The 26,869-nt window shown below is 38.6% G+C and overlaps 1 protein-coding gene across 4 annotated transcripts in view; it reads right to left on the reverse strand.

The window, feature by feature from the left end:
* Positions 1-26,869, reverse strand: part of RPAP2 (RNA polymerase II associated protein 2) — a 94,589-nt gene that overhangs the window by 59,970 nt on the left and 7,750 nt on the right. For all 4 annotated transcript variants that reach the window (XM_058179176.1, XM_058179179.1, XM_058179178.1 and 1 more), the window contains exons 7-11: positions 24,225-24,260; positions 20,560-21,490; positions 19,728-19,822; positions 18,850-18,930; positions 10,809-10,877 (exon numbers count right to left, since the gene is read on the reverse strand). In XM_058179176.1, coding sequence (XP_058035159.1) covers positions 10,809-10,877; positions 18,850-18,930; positions 19,728-19,822; positions 20,560-21,490; positions 24,225-24,260 — 1,212 coding nt within the window. The remainder of the gene's footprint in view (positions 1-10,808; positions 10,878-18,849; positions 18,931-19,727; positions 19,823-20,559; positions 21,491-24,224; positions 24,261-26,869) is intronic.

Consider the following 26,869-nt stretch of genomic DNA (forward strand, 5'->3'; position numbering starts at 1 on the left):
TTATTTCTCGGAATCATTTTATTATGCTAATCATACATTTGACTGGAAAAAAATGCAAGGCATTCAAAAAAAAATTCTCATTTTTTTTAAAAAAGCAATTGTTCTATAGCGACAAGTCCAACTCTATAAAAACACGTTTTCTGATTAGTGATTATAATTCTGCCGTTTGTACATTTTTGTTGTTATAAGTTAGCTTTAAAAGACTTCCCACTTATGACTTGTGTCTAAGTTTGAAATAAAAGCTTGACAAAACATTCTGTCAAAAATCTCGTTAAAAGCAAAAGAGTTGCCTCTAGAGAAGATTTTCCATTAGAACACATTAATATTTGATGGATGGTCTTGAATTGGAAGCATCTAACTTACAACATGCTGCATGTTTTAAAGACAAACTTGGAACTAGATTGTAATGCAATTTAATCAACCCTGTTTTATCTGAACAAAGGTAATTAAACTTCTTGAAAAATATTTACCTTAAATATTTTGCTTGCCCAGGAGCAAGAAAACAAAAGGGAAACACGTGAGATGGTTTAGTTATATAATTTAGATTTTTATCAACTAGGAATATTTGCTGCTGAATTGTAAGAAGAGGTAGGCCTACATTTAGAATTTCATAACACCCAATGTACTAATGGATATTGAATTTCCTTAAAAAGCAAATTCCATTTTACTAATTTTAAATTTCTTTTATCTTAAAAAGAAACAAAAAGCAGTGGAATCTGTGTTTATTTAGATTTTAAATTTATTCTTAAATGCTAATGCATGAATATGGTCTGTCCTGAACTGACTTAAATAGGGTGTCTTTTAATCCTACGATTGAAATAAAAGTTACAGTTGATACTGTTTTTGTCCAGTTAAGTCAATAAAGAAGATGAAGAGGACGAGGCAAAGGAAGAGCAGATTTCAGGCTAAGGGTTTAAATTCTACCACTTTTTGAATCTGCCAGAAGTGAAGTTGGTTACCTGATCTAATTGCTCCCACTGCTGGCAGCCTCACCAGATGCAGCCGAGCTCAAAACCCATTGAATCACACAAATGCCAGTTATTTTCAGAACATTCTACAAAGATTAATTTTTAACATATGCCCAGCTCACAGCAGAAAAGAATAAATGAATTTTAAGAGATTTATTTGGTCTCTAAGCTCCAAATCAAAGCGTTCATATGATCCGAAAGGACAAAGTCTTTAAGCTTCACTCTTTATATAAGGCTTTGCAATAGGCTGTTGCAAACTTTAATTGCTAAGTAGGAAGGGGAAGGAAACGACTAAACCGTATCTTCTATATTTGAAATTAACAGACAACCTTCCACAGGCCTGCAGCATCTAATTTTTTTTTAAGCCAAAAGTCACTCAAAACAAAATCCAGAAAATAGGTTTTATGATTTTCAGTTTTAAAATTAGAAGCAACTTGTATTACTTTGAGGCATTTTTTTGTTTTGTTAAAAAAACTCTTTAAAATTAAAAAAAAAACCAAGGAAAATTCTGACTTGATATCTCCAATTGCTTAGATTGTTTGTAATTCTCAGAGACTGGAAAAAAGTTTACAAACATGGTATTTATTCATAGAAAACTTGCCCATCCTTGACTGTGTCCTAAAGTCTATATTTGAATCTTCATGTCACAACCTCAAAGAAGAATGATAAAAATTAACATTTAATCAGGCATGTGACTGGAGGGAGCTACAGGGCACGTGGTGTTTTTTCATGTTCAGTCATTTCCAACTGTTGATGACTCATTGGACAACAATTTGCCAGGGTTATCTGGCAGCAGGTACTTTTTTGACTATTTGTAAATTCATGCTCTTGAGTTGGACCAGAAGGCCTCCGAGGTCCCTTCCAACTCTGTTATTCTGTACATCAGTGATGGCATCTTGTTATCTTGTCATCTGCCAGTCTCTTTTCTATTGCTTTCCATTGTTCCAAATATCAGGACATTGCTCCTGCATCCTGTATCCAACTTTTAACTTCATAAGTAACACCTTCTGTGTGCGGAATTGGTTTTATTTATGGCACTGAATGGTCCTTTCCCTTTTCTAACCATGGGACTTTCAACAGTCTTCTCCAGGACTAGAGTTTATTATTTTTTTTAGCCTTTCTGATGGTCCAGATTCCCAAATTACAACTGGGTAGACCATATCCTTGACAATACTTTATTATCTTTGTTTGGCAGTTTATATTTCAATGTTATTTATTTTTATTATATTTCGAAATTGCCCATCTCCCTCACAGATGTTTGACCTTTTCTTTCTCCCAAGAAACAGAGATCTATTTATTTCATGATTCTCCCTTTGGTGTTTTAAGCTCAGGAGGAGTTTGTTAATATTTCCAGTATTCATTCATTTATTTGCATTGGCTCACAATTTATATTTTCCTTAATGTTGAGCACCAAAGTAGCTTCTGCACTCATTTTTGCTCTTCACTCTTCTTCATTTATAGCCATCAAAAGGCAATCATCAGCAACTTATTTCCCACTTTTGAACTTGCTGTCTATTCCATTCTAATTGCTGCTTCCTGATCAACATATAAAATCTGCAATATGAAGATGAGATGGTCTGTATACTCATTTTTAAGAGGTGTCCACAATTTGCAGTCAAAAACCTTAGTATTCTCAATAGAGTAAAAAGTTATCCATTGATGTTAATGGGATCCCAGGTGCTTTTGTGTCTTCTGAAATCAGCTTCTCTCTCTGATAGTTCTCTTTCCATGTGTTGCTGAAATCTGGATTGTAGAATGTTGAGCTGACTAGCATGTAAGATCAGTATAAATCAGTTCAGCAGTTGCCTTTGTTTTGATACTCAATAGATCTCAAATAGATCTCAACATTCATCCTGACATTTCTCCTCTGAGTCATCAAATTTGCCTTCGGTCATGATTCTGACTTTCCATTATCAAATGGTATATAGGCTTTGCAACGTTATTTTGCCTTTGGGTGCATCAGCAATTGGACATCCTTTCTACTCTAATCCAGCCACATCATAAAATCAGTGTCACTCATATTTGTGCTTTGCTTTTTCCCAGTAGTTCTTTAGATACCTTCTGACCCAATGGGTTCATCTTTCAGTACAATTTAAGACTATTGCGGTTGCATACATCCATTTGCGTTTTTTAGCAAGTTGGGAAGCCTTTATATATCTTTGATTCTATAATGTTTATGGCCTGAAGTCTTTTCCACATTTGAGGATGGAGCATTACTTTCGCCCATTTGTGTAGAAGGCAGCAATTTTATGATCATAATCTCTTACGACTGAATTATTACAACATACTATATTTGAAAAATGTAATTCACACCTTTGAGAATATTTTGAAAAGCATTTTCAAGCATGTAAAAATGCACTACTACAGATTTCTTTAATAAAGTCATTACATATAAATTAAAGGGCAACATCTTTTGATCAGAATATATATGAAATAAATAACTATTCTAACTCAGTTTTCTAAAAATAAAATCTTAGCCAATTCAGAATTTTAATCTCAACATTTTTGGAAGATACAAAGTTAAATAAATGATAGTCTATCAAGTTTTACCAGCTGCTAATCCATGCTCAGTCCTACTTTGAAGTCATGATTGCAATCTTTTAAACTCTTAATAAACTGGGTTAGTAAACTTAAAAGCAGTGTCTAGAGCCATGATGGCGATCCTATGGCATGAGTAGAAATATATATTAATGAAGGAGAATATATACATACATACACACACACACACACACACACATATATATATATTCTTATTGTTTAGGCTTTTGTTTAAGCACTTATGGCTGCAATGTTTTATTTATTTATTTATTTATTAAATTTGTATACCGCCCTTCTCCCGAAGGACTCAGGGCGGTTCACAGCCAATAAAATACGAGAATACAGGGGTTAATAATAATACGAGAATAACATAGGTTAAAAACAATATAAAAACCTAATTGATATATGGCCTAAAAATTTGGATACAATTAAAAACCCCGTTTAAAAACCCCAATTAAAAAACCCCAATTAAAACTATGTTTAAGCTAGCCCTGCACTCTGAAACAAAAGCGTCTTCAGCTCGTGGTGAAAGGTCCGGAGGTCGGGGAGTTGACGAAGACCCGGAGACAGCTCGTTCCAGAGGGCAAGGCCCCCCACAAAGAAGGCCCTCCCCCTTGAGGTCGCCAGCCGACATTGTTTGGCCGATGGTATCCAAAGGAGGCCCTCTCTGTGGGAGCGCACTGGTCGGTGGGAGGCTACTGGTGGCAGTAGGCGGTCCCGTAGATAACCCGGTCCTAAGCCATGGAGCGCTTTAAAGGTGATAACCAGAATTGGACCCGGAAGACCACCGGAAGCCAGTGCAGACTGTGCAGGAGGGGTGTCACATGGGAGCCACGAGGTGTTCCCTCTATCACCCGTACAGCCGCATTCTGGACCAGTTGGAGCCTCCGGGTGCCCTTCAAGGGGAGCCCCATGTAGAGAGCATTGCAGTAGTCCAGGCGGGATGTAACAAGGGCATGAGTGACTGTGCAAAGGGAGACCCGTCCAGAAAGGGACGCAACTGGCGTATCAGGCGGACCTGATAAAAAGCTCCCCTGGCGACAGCAGTCATATGTTCTTCTAAAGACAGCCATACATCCAGGAGGACGCCCAGATTGCGAGCTCTCTCCGTGGGGGCCAACGACTCGCCCCCAACAGCCAGCGATGTTGTTTGTTTTCCCACAGCATTTTCAACTATTAAAGAGATACATCACCATTTATGTGGTACTTTTCTGAATCCCAGCGTTACTGGTGTTTAATTGGAAGATCTTATACATTCAGTGGAGTATCTCTAGAACATGTTCTTAATATTACATCTTTAAATTACTGAATTTTTGCTCATGAAAAATGCAACTAACTAGTTTTTAAAACAATCCAAAACATTATAGGTTAGATCCACACTTCAGTCATGCATAGAATAAACCCACAGAAATCAAAAGCCTTAAATTAGTCATAACAAAAGTGCGCCATTATTAGAACCAGTCTCATCTAAATATATGTAAATCTGAATCTAACCTATAACATTTTGTTAGTTTTAAATAAGTGAGTTGTATTTGGCAAAGATATAAAGCCCTATTCCCACTTATACCTCTTGTGATATAAGCAGGCTCTGACATTACTGATTTTCTTCTTCGATCTAACAGCAGGTAATGTCCTTGGGAAGAAGGATTAAGAAACACAGCTCATGGTGGCAGCATTCAGTAAAGCTTTGGCATGAATATACTCTTGCTCAAACCAGGTTTTGGGGAATTTAGCATGGGCTCTTTGTAGTAGCTCAGATCATGGAAATTATAAAAAAATACCTATGTTGTCCTATGTTGATTCATTCATAGTCTTCAGTTGGATGAATTTATAATTCGGCATATACATGTTCTAACCCAGTGATGGTGAACCTTTTTAGCACTGAGTGCCCCGGAACACGCATGCGCGCTGGAGCCCCGGAAACTCAAAGGCCAGCTGGTCAGTCCGCATGTGTGTACTGGCCACCTGGTCCTCTGTTTTCCAGTGTGCACAGGTGCGCCGGCAAGCTGGTCTTTGCATGTGTCGGAGCCCTGGAAACACAAAGACCAGCTGGCAATGGCGCACATGCCCACAGAGAGGGCTGTGTGGCATGCGTGCCATAGGTTCACCATCACGGTTTTAACCTCTGTGATATACAGTCAGGCCAGAAAGTGACCTCTCCTGATTCCAAGAGCTGAACTGTTTAAGAACAATTTTAATGGCTAACGATTCTAATCTTCCTCCTCCTAAAAACTTTCTATTATTGACCTCACCCCATTCCTAAGAGGACCATAAGGGGCGTGCATAAGCACACAAACGTGCCTACCGTTCCTGTCCTATTGTTTTTTTTGTTTTCTTTTCTACTTCCTATATATATATTGGTGCTTATACCTCCTAATATTTACTCATATATATGTTTATATACTATATAATCCTTTTTATATGATGTTGTGACAAAAATAAATAAATAAATAAAATAAATAAATATATTAGTAATTTTGTTTTGGAGTACATCAGCCAAATAACTAGGTATTGGCTGAATATATGTATGGGCACAGAAATCAGTGGTCAGCACTTTATTGTCAGTATCCATCCTGACACTGGAGTCTCCTGCTAAAATCATCTCTGAATTTGGGAACTGTCAGCTCTAGAATGCAGTCTTCAAGAGAGTCCTAAATTCTGATATGTAAGACAAACCAGCAGGAAAATATGCGTTAATAGTAGATTTAGCACTGCATTTTAAAATTCAATAGCCAATGTGAATGTATCAAGGAAAATGGGGGCAACCCAGTTACACAAAGTTTGGAAGAAATAAATATTACAATACCTCCGTAAGGGCAACCATGCTTCAGATTAAGTATCACTGTCAAAGAGTCAGTGCAGTTATTTAATTTTATGGGATTGAGTTCCCATGTTCCCTGGAGAAAAGAAGCAAAATCCTTTGCATCTAAATTGTGCTCTAAACCAGGGGTCCCCAAACCCTGGGCCATGGCCTGATTCAAACCGGGCCGCATGAGTAAGTGTGTGCGCACAAAACTCTACTTGCACAAGCAGTCGAAAAGCGCAGACGCACGAAGCTCCACTCGTCTGAGCGCTGAGCCCTTGTGCTCCCGTGCAAAGCTCCACTCACATGAGTGGATGGGGCTTGGGTGGCGGGCACTTGTTCTTCCACGCGAAGCTCCACTCATGTCAATGTGTTCCATTCACACGGGTGGAGGGCATGTATGCACGCCGCCCACACCAATGGAGCTGGGTGCATGCGTGCGCCTGCCACTCATCCCCCCCCAACCCCTATGACAGGCCCAGCCACCAAGGCACAAAGGTTGTGGACCACTGCTCTAAACAAAATCTGGCTGTTGTTAAGTTACGCATTTGCAAAGTTCTAATCTTTCAATGTGCCTGAAAGAGCAGCCCCTCTGAACGGTACGTTTTTTGTAATCTTTGTAATCTGTAGGATCAAGAAGGGCTTCTCATAAAGCTTTCAACAGGTTTACTGAAGTCTTTTTCATTCCAGGAACCAAAGCTGCTCTTTATGGCTCACTATTACATATAAAGAGCTATGCAAATTTTCCTGTATCTGTTGCTACGCCTGCAAAGCAAACCTCTAGAGTCCATCCGTGTGCAACGCATCTTCCTAAAGTGCATGTCTTACTATGGTTTTTCTGCAGTGATCATGGGCATTTTGAGTTTAACTACCATAGCCCAATGCTTTACTGTACTACTCCCAGAACATTTAAAAAGTCACTAAAGCTTTTAAGCGGGAAGGGGGGAGGAATCTATGCAAGTGCTTTGTTAGATGAAGCTGACCACACTTCATTGGAACCAGCCAGATCAGATAAATAAAACGAAACAGACATTTCTGGAGCTATCTTGAAAGCTTTCCATTAGACTGTGCCAGGGGTATTCACTAGCAGTAGCCAAGTGCCCAGGCTGGTGTAAGCAACCCTTTGCCAATTCTAGTATGTGTTTCCAAAGACTATACTTTATTTGTATGTATTGAGCAATGTTCATTTGGTACTGGGCAAAGGACTTTGGGGAATAACTCACATTTGCTTCAATCATTCTGTGAATACAATACAAACACGTTTAACAATACGATAGAACACTGGAAGTACATTCTAAAATGAAGAAAGTGGATACTTTTCAGCAAATAAATTGTTGGAATCAGTTTAACTGTCTTCAGGATACCTTGGTGCTCTCTGAGCTTGGTTGTTTTCTTGCAGACATTCCATTACCCAAACAAGGTAACATCGTCATTACAAACAAGAAGTAAACAATACCCCAATCAAGGAACTGCCAAACAAGCTAACGGTAACCAGCCCAACCATAAGAACCTCAAAGACCACTCCCACTGACGGGGCAAGCCATTAGAAAATAAATCGAGAGCAAAGCCCTACTAGCGCCCCTGAGTAACAAGTATACTCCTTTATTAGCTGTCTTCTACTGTCTTGGTGCTCTCTAGATGTGTTAAAACTGTAACTGCCAAAATGGACTCTTAATGAACCTAGTTAAGAGAAGTGAGAAATGTGGTATACATTTTGCACTTCTCTCGACTTGTAAGTCGAGAACTCTCGACTTACAAGAGTTCATTTAGTGACCATTCAAAGTTACAACGGCACTGAAGAAAGTGACTTATGACCAGTTTTCACACTTAGGACAATTGCAGCATCCCCATGGTCACCTGATCAAAATTCAAACGCTTGGCAACTGACTCATACTTATGACGGTCGCAGTGTCCCCAGAGTCACATGCTCACTTTTTGAGACCTTCTGACACATGAAGTCAATGGGGGAGTCAGATTCATTTAACAATGTTACTAACTTAAGCACGGCAATGATTCACTTAACCGCTGTGGCAAGAAAGGTTGTAAAATGGAGCAAAACTCGCCTAACAAATGTCTCACTTAGCAACATAAATTTGGAGCTCAATTGTGGTTGTAACTCAAGGGCCACCTATACTGATGGCCCCGATTGTATTGATGGATGATTTCATTTATTTACTTCATGAATAAGCCATTGATGTTCTCTGTATCTTTTCCTGGCAAGTGGGTCTTATTCAACATGCCATCCATAAGAGCAAGTTTGGATTTTTGTTACCTACTACATATACTCTGATCACACCAGAACTGACTTTTCCTTCCTAAATTATACATTCTCTCTTATCTCTCTATCCGTTCTGTATCGAAAACTAGTACTCACAACATTCCTGTTAGCTGTGAATGGCTAGTTAGTGGCTCACGGATATTTACGTTATTCTATAAGAAACATATACTGTACAATCTTGTTGAGAATTATATTGAAAGTTCTTTAGAACTGATACCAGATAAATGAAGAGAGATTTTATCCATACAATAAAAAAGATACCCAACACAATATGAGCCAGCTAACTCCGTACTTAGTCCTCAAGTTCACCAGGTCACGGTAGACCAATATTGTTTCTTATTCTATTTATTATACTTCTCAAATTTGAATTGGAGATAAAATAGGTTAATTTTCCATGTGCTCCATCTTTTAACACTCTTAAGAAAGGCGGCAGATACAAATATATCTGCCTAGTTGAAGTTTACCATACTGTACTGCTTCTTTAGCATTGCTGCATTGGCTACACAGAGAAAGCTGCAGCAAGACAACACTGCCTTTAGTATTTGGCAAGAAAGGCTATCTGTCCTTAGGAAGGGTAGCCCTTTAAAGCATTTACAATTCATCACCAAGGCATACTTGTGATATTTGTGAAGAAATCCAGCACTCTTTTATTAACGGAAGACGTTACTTGAAAAATTCATAGGATCTGTTTCGCACATTAGAAACTCAATCAGAAAAGTGTACAGAAAAAGAGACAAAAGATTTGTTCTTACAGCTGATAAAAAATTTATATCAAGGCATTCAAGTAAAGTTATTTTCTGTGTTCTGATTTAATGAATCATTTGAGCAATATCTAGCTAGTGTGACACTGATGTAAGGCTCATTGAAGCCTGCTCTAATGCCTACTAGTATTGCCTTTCCTGGGATAAAAAAGGCAGAAAAATGTGTCAGACTAAAGCAAGATCAAAGCAAGTGCAGTTCTAGGGATGCCAGGAGTTTGATTTGCTACATTTCTTGATATATGAATGGCTGGCCCACTATTCTATAGATTTCATTGGTTCATGCAATTCTTAAAGGTGGAAAATCAATATTACAGCAATAAGGAATTTCTAATTTTTTTTATTTTTTTTTTGCTATCTTGTAATTAGAACTGACAACCAGACAACGATTACTTGATGTTTTCTATCCTATAAAAAATCTAACAATAATTCTTAATGGGGAAAAAGGAATGAATTCTAAGGTTGTACTTTTGAAGGTTGTACTTTTGAAGGTTGTGCTTTTTGATTCTCGGAAACCTTCTCCCCCCCACCCCCATGTTTAATGTTAGGGATGCGATCTGTAAAAGGGAAGCAGAATCCTTTTGTTGTGCTTTCTGCACTTGCATCTCTTGTTGTGTAATTATAGGCAGGCAAAAATACAACTGGTGTGTAAATTCCTTCTAATTCTGCTACTAGAGCAGAATGGCTCTGCTAGATCACGGGTCCCTAACCCCCCCAGTCTGTGGACTGGCATCAGTCCGGAGCATGCCAGAACCGGGTCACACAAACAAGCAGAGCCCCATCTGCGGAATGCAAGAAGCACACGAAACCACACTCCCGGTGGTCAAAAGGTTGGGGGCCATTGTGCTAGAGCATTACGTGTGGTTGTTTTGTGTGGGGACAGCAGGTGTCAAAATAGGCAAGATGGCACGTCTAGCAGTGTAATCAATACCAGTGTATGATGTCAATGTGCATACAAAACGATCAGGGCTTGGATTGCACAGCCACAACCACCATCTTGCCTGTTCTGACTCCCCTGCAGACACTACAGCCAACTGAGCTTCCATCCAATTTTGTTTTTCAACTGATTCTAGTTCTAATTTTGCAATCATGTGTAGGCAGTAAGTTGCAAGGTATTGTGATATATATTTGAAGATGACAATAGGCAGTACAGACTTGTCTGGAGCTTTAGTTCTGGAGGCCTAGGCGCAAGCTAATGCCTGCAGTAAGTTACTGTGCTTTTCTTCAGGTGTCAGGTTTCCTAGGAAAGTTGGTACATTCCAAACCTCAGTCATCATCCTTTGTTTTATACATTAATTATATATAAGTTTGTCATTTCTTCAATTCTGTCACATTCCAACGTATTTTTTTCAACTGCCGTCAAAAGAAGGCCAACATTAGGTGAATTAAGAATGTGCTAATTCATATAAGAGAAAGAATAAGGTAGGGTTACTGCATTTCAAGGAATCCAATTGAATACTTACATAGACAACAGCACAATGGTAATTAAGGTCCATACTGGAGCTTTGTGAATTATATTTCTATTTGTCAACCTGGGGAGGGGGAAAAGCCAACATTAGCAATTCTTGCATTTCTGAAATCAATAGCTATCAAATAGTAAAACCTGGAAAGCAACAATAAAAAATCATGTCTCTTTATGTTTATTTCCTGATATATTGATGTATATACCAAGTTACTTTAAACAGGATTATAGGCAGGATCAAACGAATTTAAGTTGCTATAGATCATAAACAGAACTCTCTTTCCACTCTCCGTATCAGAAGAAATCTCAAAGGCAAGTGTCCCCTTTCTACGTTGTCCGATTTCCTTCTTTACTTGTATTTATTCATTTAGTATGCTTACTGAGTACATTTGTCTTCCTTCAAAGCAAAGGCAGATACATGTTGCTTCCTTGTCCCCTCTCTCGGTCAAAACATTCTTTATTTCAAGATCAGTTAGCCTGAGACAGTGAATGAGCCCATGTCTGTTCAACAAATTATATGGCTCAATAGGATTTGATTTTGTCTTTCCACATGCATGCTCAGACAACTGAGGAACAGTTGGTGCTGAACATCACAAGTTACCGGGTGTATTTCTATTTGGGATGAAAAGTTTGTAGAAGTCTTAATAGACTGAATGAGCCAAGAAGAATAGAATAGAATAGAATAGAATAGAATAGAATAGAATAGAATAGAATAGAATAGAATAGAATAGAATTTTTTATTGGCCAAGTGTGATTGGACACACAAGGAATTTGTCTTGGTGCATATGCTCTCAATGTACATAAAAGAAAAGATAGGTTCATCAAGAATAGAAGCAGCATGGGTTCTCTTAACTGGAGATAAAAGTATCCATGACCTATAGTTCACGAATACCTAGAAGTCTACAGATTCCCCATCTTTACTTTGAAGAAAAACGAAGTGAAAAATTCTTCAGAATTTGGGCTAAATTAAGTATGTAACCGGAAGACTTTTGCCTTATTGGTGCATTCAGACCTTACGCGATTGGAAGCAAATAAGGTAGACAGTGACAAAAAGAAATCATTTCAAAACGAATTATGGATTAATACTATTTTGAATAATTGAATAATTATAATTACAATAATTGAATAATTGAATGGATTAACCAATTCTTGAATACAGCTTGCCTGTCTGGAACCCATACCACATTTCAGACATCAATGCAATTGAACGTGTCCAGAAATATTTTACAAGAAGAGTTCTCCACTCCTCTAAATACAACAAAATACCTTATACCACCAGACTTGAAATCCTGGGTTTAGAAAACTTAGAACTACGCCGCCTTCGACAGGACCTGAGTTTAACTCATAGAATCATCTATTGCAATGTCCTTCCTGTTGAAGACTATTTCAGCTTCAATCATAACAATACAAGAGCAAACAATAGATTTAAACTCAATGTTAACCGCTTCAATCTTGATTGCAGAAAACTTCTGTAACAGAGTTATTAATACTTGGAACACACTACCTGACTCTGTGGTCTCTTCTCAAAATCCCCAAAGCTTTAACCAAAAACTCTCTACTATTGACCTCACCCCATTCCTAAGAGGTCTGTAAGGGGCATGCATAAGAGCACAAACGTGCCTACCGTTCCTGTCCTATTGTTTCCTTTCATTATATCCAATTAATATAGTTATTACATACTTATGCTCATATATATGCTTATATATTATATAGTTATTTTCATGCTTATGCTTATATATACTGTTGTGACAAAATAAATAAATAAATAAATAAATAAACAAATAAATAAATAAATAAATAAATAGTCTTGTTAACAATACTAGTTATTTATGAAAATGAGCATGTATTGGTAAACTAGTCATTATTTCGAGTGATGTAATATTGCAAGTTAAAAGATTAACCTATAATAAAGAGTTCTTTCATTAAAAAAAAAGTTCTAATAGGGTTTAAACACCAAATAATAGGTATACATGAATAACCTGGAACAGCAATAGCAATAGCACTTAGATTTATATATCATTTCGCAGTGGTTTACAGCCCTCTCTTAGTGGTTTACAGAATCAGCATAATGCCCCCAATAATCTGGGTCCTCATTTTACCCACCTCAGAAGGATGGAAGCCTGAGTCAACCTTGAGCATGATGAGAATTGAACTGCCAAATTGCAGTCAGCCAGCAATCAGCAGAAGTACCCTGCAATACTGCATTCTAACCACTGCACCACCATGGCTCTTTGCATACCAAGAAACTTCTTTAAAAATGCATATAATGTACACTGAACTGGAAGTGGTGTATTCAATACTGAATTTCCATGTATAGTACCTGTGATGGGTGACTTTCACATTTTCTAAAGATAATCATAGTTTCAGAATTCTTGTGATTTCTTACTCAAACAAGTTTTTTGTTGAAAGGGAGATCAAGTCATGGTGGCTCACAAGAAATTCAATGCCCTAAATTAATATTTTGTAATTTTTGTATTTAGCATTAATATAGCTGCAGCTCCGACCACGCTTTGCTTGCACAAGCACGAAGCTGTAAGCACCAGCTTGAAGATGATGAGTGAGACCTCGTTGAAACGTCACCAAGATACACTCAACCTTACACAGGAAAAGACCTGAATACACCAAGACCTACATATCTATACCCGTGAAAACCTACGAAAACATACATACATACATATATATTGGGGATATATATACATATATATATATATATATATATATATATATCCCCAATATACTTTGTTTAGGTGTGACTTAGCACAATAGGATACCTTTTCTGTGTCTTTTATGGCATTCGGTTAAGTTGATTTTTAAAAAGCAGCGTAGCACAGGACATGAACTTAGCCCTAGCTTTTTAAGGGCTGGACTAATGGATCCTACGGACACTTGTATCTGTAACAGCAACCTCAAATGCCATCCTACTTTTACCAGGTTGCAAACATAATAAAATTAGTAGGACTGCAATCAATAATAACCTTCTGCTAATTGATATCATCCTGACATTACAATTGAAATTTAATCCCCACATTTCCCGTCCCTACAGCTCCTCTGGGCAGTAGGGAATCCTTAGTTAGAACATTTTTGCTCCTCTATACCTAAGTGATGAAATCAATGATTCTGTCTGCAGTTTCAGGAAGTAACTGGCCCTGGACTAAATAGGATTTGCATGAATCTTTAAAAGAGATAAAGAGATCTACTCTATATGCAGCTTACATAGTTGGCACTTGCTAAGCGGCTCTATTGAGTTTGTGAGTTACGGACAGAAACAAAGGATGAAAGTCTAGATTAAACACTGATGACAGGAGTAAACACTTAAGACAAGATGCCTGACAGAATCATCCTGACAAGCAATTCATATGTAACTTTCCAGTTAAGCTGCCCTGATGAGATGCAATGGAAGAGACAGGCCTCAAATCACTGGGGAGAACTCTGTCAGACAGGAGAGAGGAAAGCACCTTTCTTTCAATGCCCTACAAGGGAGCCATTACTGATCATGGATCAAGAAGGAATCATTGTTGTGTTCCAACTCCAAGAAGCGGTTGCTTGTGTCAATTAACTCTTATTAAATGTTAGTATTGATTGGCAAGGTCTCAACACTAGTTGTTGCCATCAATATGGTACTTATAGCAGAAGAAAACCGGAGACATCCATAATGTGCTCAGTGGAACTGAATGGAGAAGCAGATAGTGAGCTAAGCTATCACCAGGCTGGAGAAGCAGTTAGGACTCCCTGGTCAAAAGCTTTTTGGCGACCTTTTCTGTTCTGGATGAAGTTTGCCCAGTCATTCTACAAAAGCCCCGACTGCCCGAAACAAGTAATCCATAAGCATGAAACCTTAGATCAGTGATGGCTAACCTTTTCCAGCCCGAGTGCCCAAAGCGTGCGTGCCCAAATCCCCAAAATGCAATAAGTGCGCACCCCCGTGCATGCGCCTTGCTCTCCATGCACACGTGCGACCCCACATGCGCCCCCCCGTGCACGCACACATGCCTCCACCCTTGCACATGCATACACTCCCCTGCACGTGCCCCACCTCCCTGTGCATGCACGTGCACCCCCCCTGCATGTGCCCTGCACATCCCCACCCCCACATATGCACGACATAGACTCGAAGACCAGCTGGCTGATGGGAGGCGTGTACAGATGCACAGTGGAGCTGAACTGGGGCAACAACTCGTGTGTTGTGCCTCGTCCGCTTTCCCCGCAGCTGGGGCCTTCTTATCTGCTTCCGAACGCTGAGGAATGTCCTAGAATGCCTCCCGGCCCCAGCCCTGGATCCATGCCCAGACAGGCTGAGGAAGAAGAAGCGCCTCCAGCCCCCAGCCCTGGCTCCACGCCCAGGCAAATGGAGCAACTAGACCCCTCCCCCTCCCCCACAGCATGTGAGCCTGAGGAAGGTCAATTACCAACAGCTGCAGACTGGAGTGACCCTCACTTCAGGAGAATTGATAAGCGGCGTCAACAGAAGGAAGGGAGGGGCAGGCCGGGATAAGTGCTGAGTCATGGAGCCACACCCCATGGCCTATATAAAGGATCTGCTTTCTGGCATTCTCTGAGTCAGGCAAAGTCTACCTTATATTGCTGAAGTCACTTTCTGGTCTCCTGCCTGCCTTGAGAACTTTGCTAGGACTTTGGCAGAGCTGCAGAGGCACGCCTGATTCGGATTTCCCTGACCCGGCCGTCAGTGGAGGAGTGGGACACGACATCGTGTGCCCAGAGAAGGCTCTGGGTGCCACCTCTGGCGTGCGTGCCATAGGTTTGTCATCATGGCCGTAGTTAATCAGCAAAAGAGAGAGGGCAATCACCTTGAAAAATAAGGTGTGTTGAAGCTGAGGTTTCAGAAGAGAAAAAGAATTGGTGAGGAGTACATGCTATGCAGTACGGGTTCACTACAGTACTCCCATGTCTTATCTGCAGATAATGCTCTTTTAGAACAAGTCCACAATACAGGTATTACAACAGTTCATTTAGTGACCAAAGTTATGATGACACTGAAAAAAGTGACTTATGACCATTTTTCAAACTTATGACTGCTGAAGCATCTCCATGGTCACGTGTTTTACATTCAGATGCTTGACAACTGACTCACATTTATGACGGTTGCATTGTCCCAGCATCATGTGATCCTCTTTTGTGACCTTCTGACAAGGAAAGTCAACGTGGAAACCAGATTCACTTAACAATTGTGTTACTACTTTAATAACTGCAGTGATTCGCTTAACAAACGGGGCAAGAAAAGTCATAAAATGGGGACCTAGGAAAAGCTACCCCATCTCAATATATTTATTTTTATACTTAAAGATGTGTTTGCATATAAAGTTCGTGTGGAACAGAAACCAAGAGCTTTATTCTTGCTACACTTTGTTCCTTTTGCAAAGTTAAGTTCATGTATGGTCTAAAAAGTGAACCACTCCCATAACTGTCTTCCCCCCATCCCTACCAGATCTTCAGAAAGGAAGAGTGGGATTCTTCCAGAGACAAACACATCTGGACTACCTGGCCTTGGTGAGAGAGCCAGGTGCAGTGCCTACTGCAGTGGTTCTCAACCTTTATAGTGCTGCGACCCCTTTAATACAATTCCCCACGATGTGGCGACCCCCAACCATAAAATTATTTTCGTTTTGAATTTATCGCACCTGAAGCCGTATTGGCTAGCGATCTGAACTGCTTGCGATTGCCTTGAGGACGGAGGCATTAAAGCGGAGACTCCTCCCCTATTAAGTTTATCGCGCCTGAAGCCAGATTAGGCTAGCGATTGGGAGTGATTGCAGCTGGCTTGAGAGGGAGACATCAGAGCAAAGATTTCTCTCTTTTTTAATTGATCACGCCTGAAGCCGAATTCGGCTAGCGATTTGAAGAGCCTGCAGCTGGCTTGTGAAGTCAACCATTGGAGTGCGATTCTTCAACTCACAAGTATACTTTCCATATTTCTGATGGTCTTAGGTGACCCCTGGCAAATCGTCATTCGACCCCCAATGGGGTCCCGACCCACAGGTTGAGAACCGCTGGCCTACTGGCTCTTCCTTCCTGTTATTAACGTAGGAGCTTCAAAGAGTTGCAGCAGTTGCAACAGCCCTGATGCCAATAACACAGCAGCAGCATTATCTAAAGCAACCTCTCCATATTGATGCCTTAGAGATACCGTACTCTTATCAATCAGAAGCCAAACTGTCACCAACCGTGCAGACTGGAAATAATCGAAGCTGTAGGCTAAGATTACAGTGAAGAATGTTAATCTACAATTGAAGGACCGTACTTTTTCATCATTCCTTCAGGCCTCATAAAACTACAGTGTCTTTCAAATAATCTTATTATGCCTTTAGTTTTGTTTTGTTTTTGCCAACAATCTGTGGTCTATCATCATGGAGAAAAGCAGAATATAAATACTTTAAACAAAGCTTTGTTCAAATCTAATTATCTGAAAAGGGAGAAGATCTGGACCACTTCCCTCAACAAAATGTTCTGTAGCTGTGTTGAACTACAGAACTACTCTTAGAATTCTCCCTCAACGTGACTCCTGGTTGGGAATTCTGGGAACTGTAATCCAATACATTTGAAGGATGCCAAGGAGATCACATTGGAAAAGGCAGGAATAAGCACACAAACGCACGCCCTTTCCCAAGGCAGATGTGCTAATTCAATCAATTAGGCAGTCAACAACTAAAAGAAGTATGTTAATAAAGGTTTAAATATTGACAGTTCTGTCTCAGTTGAATACATAACGTCAATCCATGATTTACTGCAGCAAAGCAATTGTCCCACTTCCTAATTAAAATTTCATGCAAATTAAATCTTTAACCAGAAAAACATAGTTTGATCCCAGAAGGCTGTCCCTTCCAATAGCATTTATAAGTATTTAAATGCATTTAAATTGCAACAACCAAAATCACATTTGCCAACTTCTGTATTCAGCCAGGATTTCAATGTTGTCTTTCTCCCCGCTTCCACATCATTTTCCCAACAAAACACTCTAGACAACCCTGGAGATTATTTGACATCTTGGTTTGTGTAACAAAAGCATACAGGCACTGAGGGACTTGGCTAAAGAACTATAACTATCCTATAATGTCTCCAGAGAACTCTTTAGTGTACTTTCCAGCAGTAGTGACTGAACGAAATGGTGCAGATCAGAAGATGAAATTTTGTGCTCCTTTAAAAACTGATGGAGCTGAAAATTGCTGCTGTTGAGCTTACCATAGTCTTTTTTTTTAACACTTTATGTTTTAAAGCTGAAATGCCTCCCCCCTCCTCCATTCTAGCCTCTCCATTCCTCCATTTGTTCCTCCAGAAATGACCATGTGTTTCATGCCATACAATAGGACTTTTCTTGAATTTCATCAGAAAAGTTTTCCCGGTCTAATTCTTTTTAATTTTACTTTGCTGTTCCATAGACAGGGTATTTTAATTTTTCTTTTCTTTCTTTAGCAAATGGTTTTGAATTTAACCACCTCATAAAGACTAACATGACAGCCTTTCCCAGAGGAGGCAGGAGAAAAGTATTGTAGCAGGCAAGCAGGTCACTAGTGAAAGAAGAAATGAACAATCTTAACAGCTACAGGACAAAAAAACCCCAAAAAGCAGAACTGTTAGTCCTCTATCACCTACAAGTTAACATGACCCAACCCTTCTAGTCTTTTCTTAAAGAGAGGCAATTCAAAACCTTGTCCGCACTTTTTCCAGCTCTGTTATATTCTGTGGAGCCCAGAACTATCAAATAAATATTTTAAAATATAGAATGAAACATGAGACAATTCTCAAGATACTAAACTTTGCTTTGTAAAGCCAGAATCTGTACTGCACATCACTAACAACACAGGATTTGAAGTTTTCCATATACTAGATAAAAAGTCTAGGAATATTATGTTTAATTTCAAGCTAGGCTGCCTTAAGAAAATCGGTCTAACAATGTGGTCTATTATTTGAATTGTAGAATTCTAATTCTTCAGCGAAATTCTCATAGTACATCACTCTTTAGCAAGCATCAATCTGTCATTGCTTAATAAGTTAAACCTTGAGATACTTTTATATTATTTTATATTTACCTAAATGTCTTTACAAGATTCCTCAGTTCACTATAAACATCACCAAAAGGAATCTTAAGAGGGCCCAAAACAGCAGGCAAACTGAAACACAGAGGGAGAGAGAAAAACAAGGCAAACTTAGTTAAGTATTAGAATATGTACTTCACTTAAATTCCAAATGAAAAGTTTCATCTATAAGTCATTAATCATATTTCCTTTACACTTTACCGGATGTCAGTTAAAGCTTTTGTCATCTCCCAAACTATCACAAAGACATTAATGCATTTGATTAATGTTATAAGGGATTATTTTGCTGAACAAAGGACAATTCTATCTTGCACATGCTCAAAATTCCACATTTGTTTTCTTTTGTGAGTATCCAAAAGAAACGTATGGAATATAAAATAAACATGGAATAAATCAGGATTTTGAATTTAGCTACAACAAAGCAAAACAATCCAGAATTCAAATCTAATCCGCAGAAGCTAGCAGCTTGATTAGCAAAACATCAACACACATTCATGATTGCAAATGGTGTTAACAAGGATTTATTAAACAAACCATGGTTTCAATTTACAGCAGTAGTGGGTTTCAATTTTCTTTGCTGCTGGTTCGCTTGTGGGCAGGCGCGCAATCACAACGCATGACGCTTCTGCACATGCGCAGAGACGTCCGGGCGGATGGACAGAGCCTTCCGCTGCAGCTACCGGTTCGTCTGATCCAGGGGGAACCGGTAGCAACCCACCACTGATTTACAGCTGTTAAAAATGTTTTTAAGACAGGTTGATACATTACAATTAATGGATCTGAAGCATATTATCCCTTCCAAGTTAACTGTTTCTGTATGTTTAGTTTTTTGAATGTATATATATCAACAGCTGATGCAAAAAGATGCTTACGCTTTTTGCAGCTTTTCAAGCACAATCCGTGTCCGTATCAGCTGCTGAGCTTTGGAATCTACAAGTGGTAAAATGGGAGCCCACTGTTCATTGTCCTAGATAATATAAAAACGGCACAAATATGATACAGAGAATATAACATTGAAAAAGGCTATAACATATAGGTTAAAATGGTATCTAAGGTGGCAAAATGTACTAAGGCTGTCTTTGATAAACTATAAACCAAAGTGAATATAGAGGACACTGAATAATTGTGAGGTAAAATAATTTATTTGAACAATGGCAAACAAAAAAGCTTTTATATGGGATCCTACAAGAATTCATGAACTTGCTGCTATTCTTGGAAAAATAAAAATTAAATAAAAAGAAAAACCAGTTTGATCTAGCAGTTAAGGTGTTTGCCTAGAAACCAGGAGATTGAGAGTTCTAGTCCTGCCTTAGACATGAAAGCTGGCTGGGTAACTTTGGGCCAGTCGTTTTTTTCTTAGCCCAACCCACCTCATAGGGTTCTTGTTGTGGTGAAAATAAGAGAAGGATGGAGTATTAGGTATCTTCTTCATTTCTTTTATAAATACCTTGAGTTATTTACAAAAATACTGAAGAAGGGATAAAAAAAATCTTTAAAAAATCTGCATTACCACCTCAAGCTCAATTTGAGCAGCATACAATCAGTAAACCAACCCCCAGCCCTCAAAAATACAACTGAAAACAACAGCAGGCAACCAGAACCGAGATTCATATTGTATTCCTCTGGGGAGGAACTCCATTCAGCTTGGGCCCAACACCTGAAGGTTGACATTATAACCACTTCCTTTATTTTCAGGATACTTACTTGAGACTTCCCATTCTGCTGTTCCCTTTCTGATTGCATTGCCAAATTGTCCTCTTCGATGACAGTGAACTTTCCTTTGTAAAATTCGCTCACCTTTAACTCCAACTGCAATGTCTCTTTTTTTAAATGTTCAAAGCTCGGTAAAGGTTTGGCAGCTGCCCTAGAGTCCTGGAAAGGCAAAGACTGATCTAGGCTGTTTAAAGTGTGCTTTTGGGATACACCTTCACTGCTACTAGCATTTTCCAAGTCATCTTCATCAAGCTCTTCCTTCTCAGAGTCATTTGGCTGGGTGTGCTGCACTAGATGACTGGAGGTGCTGCAAGAGCCATGGAGAAGTTTTAGTGTCTCTTCACTTCTCCATTCAGTAAATGTCTGGCAGAGGCTCTCTAGCAAACTATCTTTGGCCGCAAGGGAGTCTGCTGGACTTCTGACAGACAGTTTTGATTTAGCAAGTAACCTTTTAAATTGGTCTGCCCCTTTTTGGCTCACTCCCAGAAACACCACTTGGGAACAGCTAGAGTTATTTCCAAGATTTTCAGAGACCGGCGCATTTTCAAGAACATTCTGAGAATGGCAAGGTTCCCCGCCCTGAATGTTACGAGGAAAACCATGCTCTTCTTGTAGAACATCTGATGTGCCTTTGTTTAGTTGGGCTGAAGTCTCATCAAGCGTATCCTTTGGGGTGAAGAGCTTAGGTTTGGCTCTCTTGGTAGGGCTTTTTTTAAGGATGCTCTTGAGGGGCTTCCCGGCCAATTTCTCTGTATTTGAGAGATTCTCTCGTCGAACGGAAGAAACAAAGTCCTGCTCAGCATCACTGTTGCTTTCACTGCCTGAATCAGAGTCATGATGGATTTCTGCAGGAGCAGGATTTTCAATGTCTAAGGCTTTAATTCTTTCACTGACTAATTTTATTTCCTTCCCAGAGTAGCCACTGTCAATACAAATGAAAAATGACAATAAGAAACACATAGACAGTAATATATAAAATGTCTGTTTTAAAAAGCATGTTCCTTGACTGAACACCACTAGTATATCGTGCACCAGATGAAGACCTGCTTTCTTCTGTCTAAAGAAGCGGGAAGTACATGTGGAAGTTAGATACATTATCATCCGACCTGCCCTTCCGTGGGTTTCCTGTCATAATTATACGCTACAGCCCTATGTTTAGGCCGGCTAAAGGAGAGGAAGCAAAAACCATGCTGAAGAACAGATTACAATGAAGAGCAAGAAAGGAACGAAGGAACAAATTTGGACTTGGTGATAGTCCTTTTCTTGTAGCAATTTTTTTTTTAATCTGCCAGTTTACACAAACTCTCTCTCCCTTCCACTGTGATGTTAAGATAGTTGAAGTTGATGTTGGCTTGAAGTAGTTCGGTTATTTTAATTTAAAATAATTGTAAAACTGGGACTGTAAAGCTAAAGAGGTTTTTTTTAATTTAATATCTTTATTTTTCCTAACAAAAATCTTTAATCTTACAAAAAAATTGAAAAAAATTAAAAATACTCAGTAAAGATACAAACTACAAAAGAAAAAAAAAGGCATTTTCTCACTAGTGCAATAAGAAAAACATCAACAATCTGGTTTTGTCCCTTCATTTCAAAGAGTAATTTTCTTTTCCTTTCCTTTCATTCCATGTACACTGCCTTTATTCTATTTTCCTTTTGTAAGTATACCTTATATTTTATTGTCTATATGCTTAAATAAATAATTTGGCCTTACACATATTAATGAGCCAGCATTGATAAAAACTTTAGAGATGTAAATATAAAAATTTTATTAAATAAAATAGGTTTGTGAGGGAAGAAGTACTGCCAAATTGCTGAGTATAATAGGATGTCTGGAAATTAAATTGGGTAAATTTAAGTCTTAAACGCTGCAGACCTTTATAGAAATTTCTTTAATGGTCTTTATGTGAAATAGTGGAAGGATTATTGCAAAATAAGTTTGGTTTAGGGCTTTCTTTCAACCATTCTTGAGAAAAAGGAAAAACAATTACAAAAACTTTTAAATTCAAACTGCCTCCAGCTGAACTGGTGAGTTTTGAGTTCAGATTCCTTTTTCTTAGACTTACTATCAGTGTTTCAATGCTATTCTGGCTTTGAAATCTAGCTGTTTCAAGCAGGGGCTGTCAACATAGAGTTAAAATGCTTTTAGTAAACTTTGGATAACCTGTTTTGATATAAAATCAGGCTTTTTTAGGATTAAATATATATCAAACAAGAAGCATTTTGCACAGGAATACAAAAGAGCTTTTTTATGATTTCGAAGTCACATTACCCAAGTCTCAACTAATCAAACCTCCAGAACTTAGATTTAAGCAAGAGACTATGCAAGCCTTTATTAGGGGAAGCGACATCGAAGAATAATTACCAATTTTTGTTAAAAATGCTTTGCTGTGTTTGGAAAGTAATAACAACAACAACAACAACTAGTAACAATAATAATAGCAGCAGCAGCAGCATTCTATCTCTGGGTGACTAGAATTTTATAACTGAAAATGTCTAAAAACCTAAAGAATTTATCCCTATAGCATAGGCTGTCAGTTGTCTCTATCTAATTTGCCTCTTCTGAGAATAAATCATTCTACTGAGTATCTGAATGAGTCAATTCATCTCCACACAGAAATTAAATGGAACTACCCATGTTCACATTTAAAAAAAACAACAACCCTGTCTAAATCACTCATTCTCCAGTCTTTGGACAGAATATTAAGTACGAATGGACTGTCTATGGAGATTCTCAGTCATCCAGGTCATGGTTGTCCCAAAGGCGCTTTTTCAAGAGGCAACTGGACTTTCTGGTTTTTTCTTGGAAGACATTTCGCTTCTCATCCAAGAAGCTTCTTTAGCTCTGACTGGATGGTGGGGAATGGAAGGATTTTACACTCCTTGCAGACAGCCGGTCATTTGCATTCTTTTAGAGAGTCATCAAGGCCACATAAACAGAAAAGTTATTTACATGGCATCAAACAAATGGCAAAGGAGGTGCCAGTTAGCTTTTCTTTTTTGCTTTGAAAACCATGATTTTAATACACTGGTTTTAATCCTACTTTACAGATTTAGCAGCCCTATTATTTAATCAAAAAGCACATCAAAAAGCCATACCACAGATTTCCCACCTCCACATTACAATGCTAGAACAGTATGTACCATGAACTGGCTTTGTATTTTAAATGCGGACAAGAAAGACTTCTGGCAAACACAGCCATACTATTAAAACACACAGATTGCAGATACAGCCAAAGCTTGCTCAACCCACCGATCCACCCCCCCAAAAAAACACAGCACCAAATGGATCTATTTATTTAATGGATTATCTGAAGATGTAAACAAGCTTTCAGCACATATAATTGGCCCCATTTCTTTTGCAAAGAAAGCCATAGACAAAAACTGCTGCAGCAGACTCAAGAGCAAACACTGTACTTGTCTCATGTTTCAACAGGTTCAATTACACCACTAGGGCCAGCTGAAAATCATACAGATCAAACAGGCTTTTCAGACTGGAAGAAAAATACCCAACTAATCAAGGCAAGCAGCAGGGCTTTGTGGGGAGGAGAATAATGGTGGCTATTGGACAGAGAAGCAGAGAGTAGGAAATCAGAGACTTAATTCAACTATATTGAATTCAACTATATCTGAAAATGAAATTGAAATTTCTACCCTACCTTGACTCTTTCTTTAGCAGCTCAATAGTTGGTGGCCTTGAGAGAAAGACAGAAAAAAATATTCTGTGACAATTCTGATGGTGATAATTAATGAACTCATCTACATTTTGCATGGGGTTTGGTTCTGCAACAATGGTATTAATCAACTGTATTTTTAATTCATGGATCAATTATTCAAATATTATTTACTAGGTTTTGAAGTCATTTTTAAGATTGAGACAGTATTAAACATTTACCTGATGTAATGAACCTGAAAATGTGGGGAACTGATAATTAAGATAGATTATAAAATGACACAATTGTAGATGCAAACTAATACATATTTATACAGCAGTAAAGTTGTTTAATAATTAAGAGGCTTATTCCCTAATATGCACGCTTAGGATTGTAGCCTGAATTTTAGGCTTAAAAACAGTTATCTGGAAACTACTAATACTTTTAATGTTCCAAACTTATTTGTACCTTCTCACATCTCTTATCTGTTGTCTATCCCAGCCATCTGTTCACTAAAGCTGACTCTCTGAACCCAGATCATCAAAGACTTGGAAGGAGCCGTCCTTTTGCTCAAGACAAAAATCTCATTAAGCTGTCTCCAACAGATTACTTTCTAGGCTTCCCATGATCAGAACCAACTACAGGTCCATCATCTCGTTGGATTATTTTATTTATTTCATCAAATTTACAAAGCTGTCCCAGCCAATCAACTTTGGATACTTACAATAAAATTAACGAACAAAATGGCACAAACCAATAAAGCTATAAAAGCCAAAAACGGGTTAAAGCCTGACAGGAAAACCACTGGTAAAACCATCTGGGGAAAGAGAAGACCTGAGGAAAGAGCCAGATCTTCAAAGTTCAATGAAAGGATACAGGATGAAGGAAAATATGAACCTCTGAGGAGATGCCATTCCAGAAGGCAGGCACCATGACAGAGAAGGCATGCTACCAGAGATCCATTAGATGACACTACAGGTAGTCCTCACTATACAGCTGCTCTGTATGACAACCATTAAAATAATGATGGACCTGAAAAAGTCACCTCATGGCCGATCATCACACTTCCGCCTGTTGCAGTGTTTTTGCTGTCAGATGATTAAAATGTGGGCATGTATGATTGTCACAGTATCCTGCAGTTACATGACCACCATTTGCAAGCTGGCTTTCAGAAGCAAGTCTGTGAGAAAATCTGGCAATGAAATTGCAATTTGCAGCCATATATTCTCAATCAACAACAATGCTTAGCAGTGGAGTTGCTGGTCCTAACTGTGATCATACAGGTAATCATGACCACAATTGAGCCCAAAATTTCTGTTGCTAAGTGAGAAATTTGTTAAATGAGTTTTGCCCCATTTTATGATTTTTTCTTGCCACAGTTCTTAAGAGTTGTTAAATTAGCAACACTGTTAAGTGAAACTGGTTTTCCCATTGACTTTGCTTGCTGGAAGTTTGCAAAAGGGGATCACATGACCCAGGACACTGCAACGGTCATAAATATGAGCCAGTCGCCAAGCATTCTAATCTTGATTATGTGATCATAAGGATGCTGCAACGTTCAAAGTGGGGAAAAAAAGATCGTAAGTCATTTTTTTTAGTGCCGTTGTAACTTCAAACGGTCAGTGAATGAACCATTGTAAGTCGGGGACTACCTATATTTTAAAATTGGGATCTGCACCATGCCTACTCTGGGAAAAATGAACCATCAGGTAACCAGACTATATGCTGGTTATATGTCACAACCAGTGTTCTGAATTGTACTTAGAAACTCACCTTGGTAACCAATGCAACTCGGGCAATACAGTAGAGGAACCATATGTTTAACAAGGCTTGAACATAAAGGCCCCCTACAGCTAGATGCCCCTTCCAAGTGATTTTCAAGGGAAGCCCCATGCAGAGAATGCTTTGCAATGTGAAGTGATTAAGACATGAATGACATGAATGAAGGGAATTCTGACAAGCAAGAATTAAATCAGCATATCAGGTTAATCTAGGTGAAGGCCTTTCTGGCTTAGATCTATCTTAACATTCTTCTATGTGTGAAGGAGGGAAGTGAACCTTTTAAGAAACGAATCGCTTCTGAATACTATAATTATCTTGAAATATTTCTGGAACAGTCTAATCGAAATAGATTTTTCTCTACTTGGAACTTTAAATTTAAAAAAAAAAGATTGTTCCAACTGCATAGGTGTCTAGTAAAAAAATAATTATTTTTAATGTTATAATATTTACCTTTGCTGTTTTTGCTATAGAATGGATTTTGAGTTCTATTCATTAAATCCGTATGGCTCTATTTCTTGGTAACAGTTATACCTTATGAGACATTGACACCCAGTGGATACTGAGTTAGTTGCAAGTCATAACTTTTTAGCCTAGTCATAACCCTGTTCTTATATTTTTGGACAGTTTCCTTTGATGTCTTGTTACATTATCTGGTTTGCTATAAACTGCATCCAGATGGGGGGGCTTTTAGGGCTTTTAGGCAAAGGATACTATTCAGCTATATTATTTATCATTATATGAATGGGGAAAAAAGAAGGACAGGAAACACAAAAAGATAATTCCTAATGGAACAAATATCTAGATCTCTACAACCCTTTTAAAATTATATGAATTATTACATGCAATAAATGCTGCACGTGGAAGCATTT

This window comes from Ahaetulla prasina, chromosome 3 (genome assembly GCF_028640845.1).
Source record: "Ahaetulla prasina isolate Xishuangbanna chromosome 3, ASM2864084v1, whole genome shotgun sequence".
Lineage (NCBI taxonomy): Eukaryota > Metazoa > Chordata > Lepidosauria > Squamata > Colubridae > Ahaetulla > Ahaetulla prasina.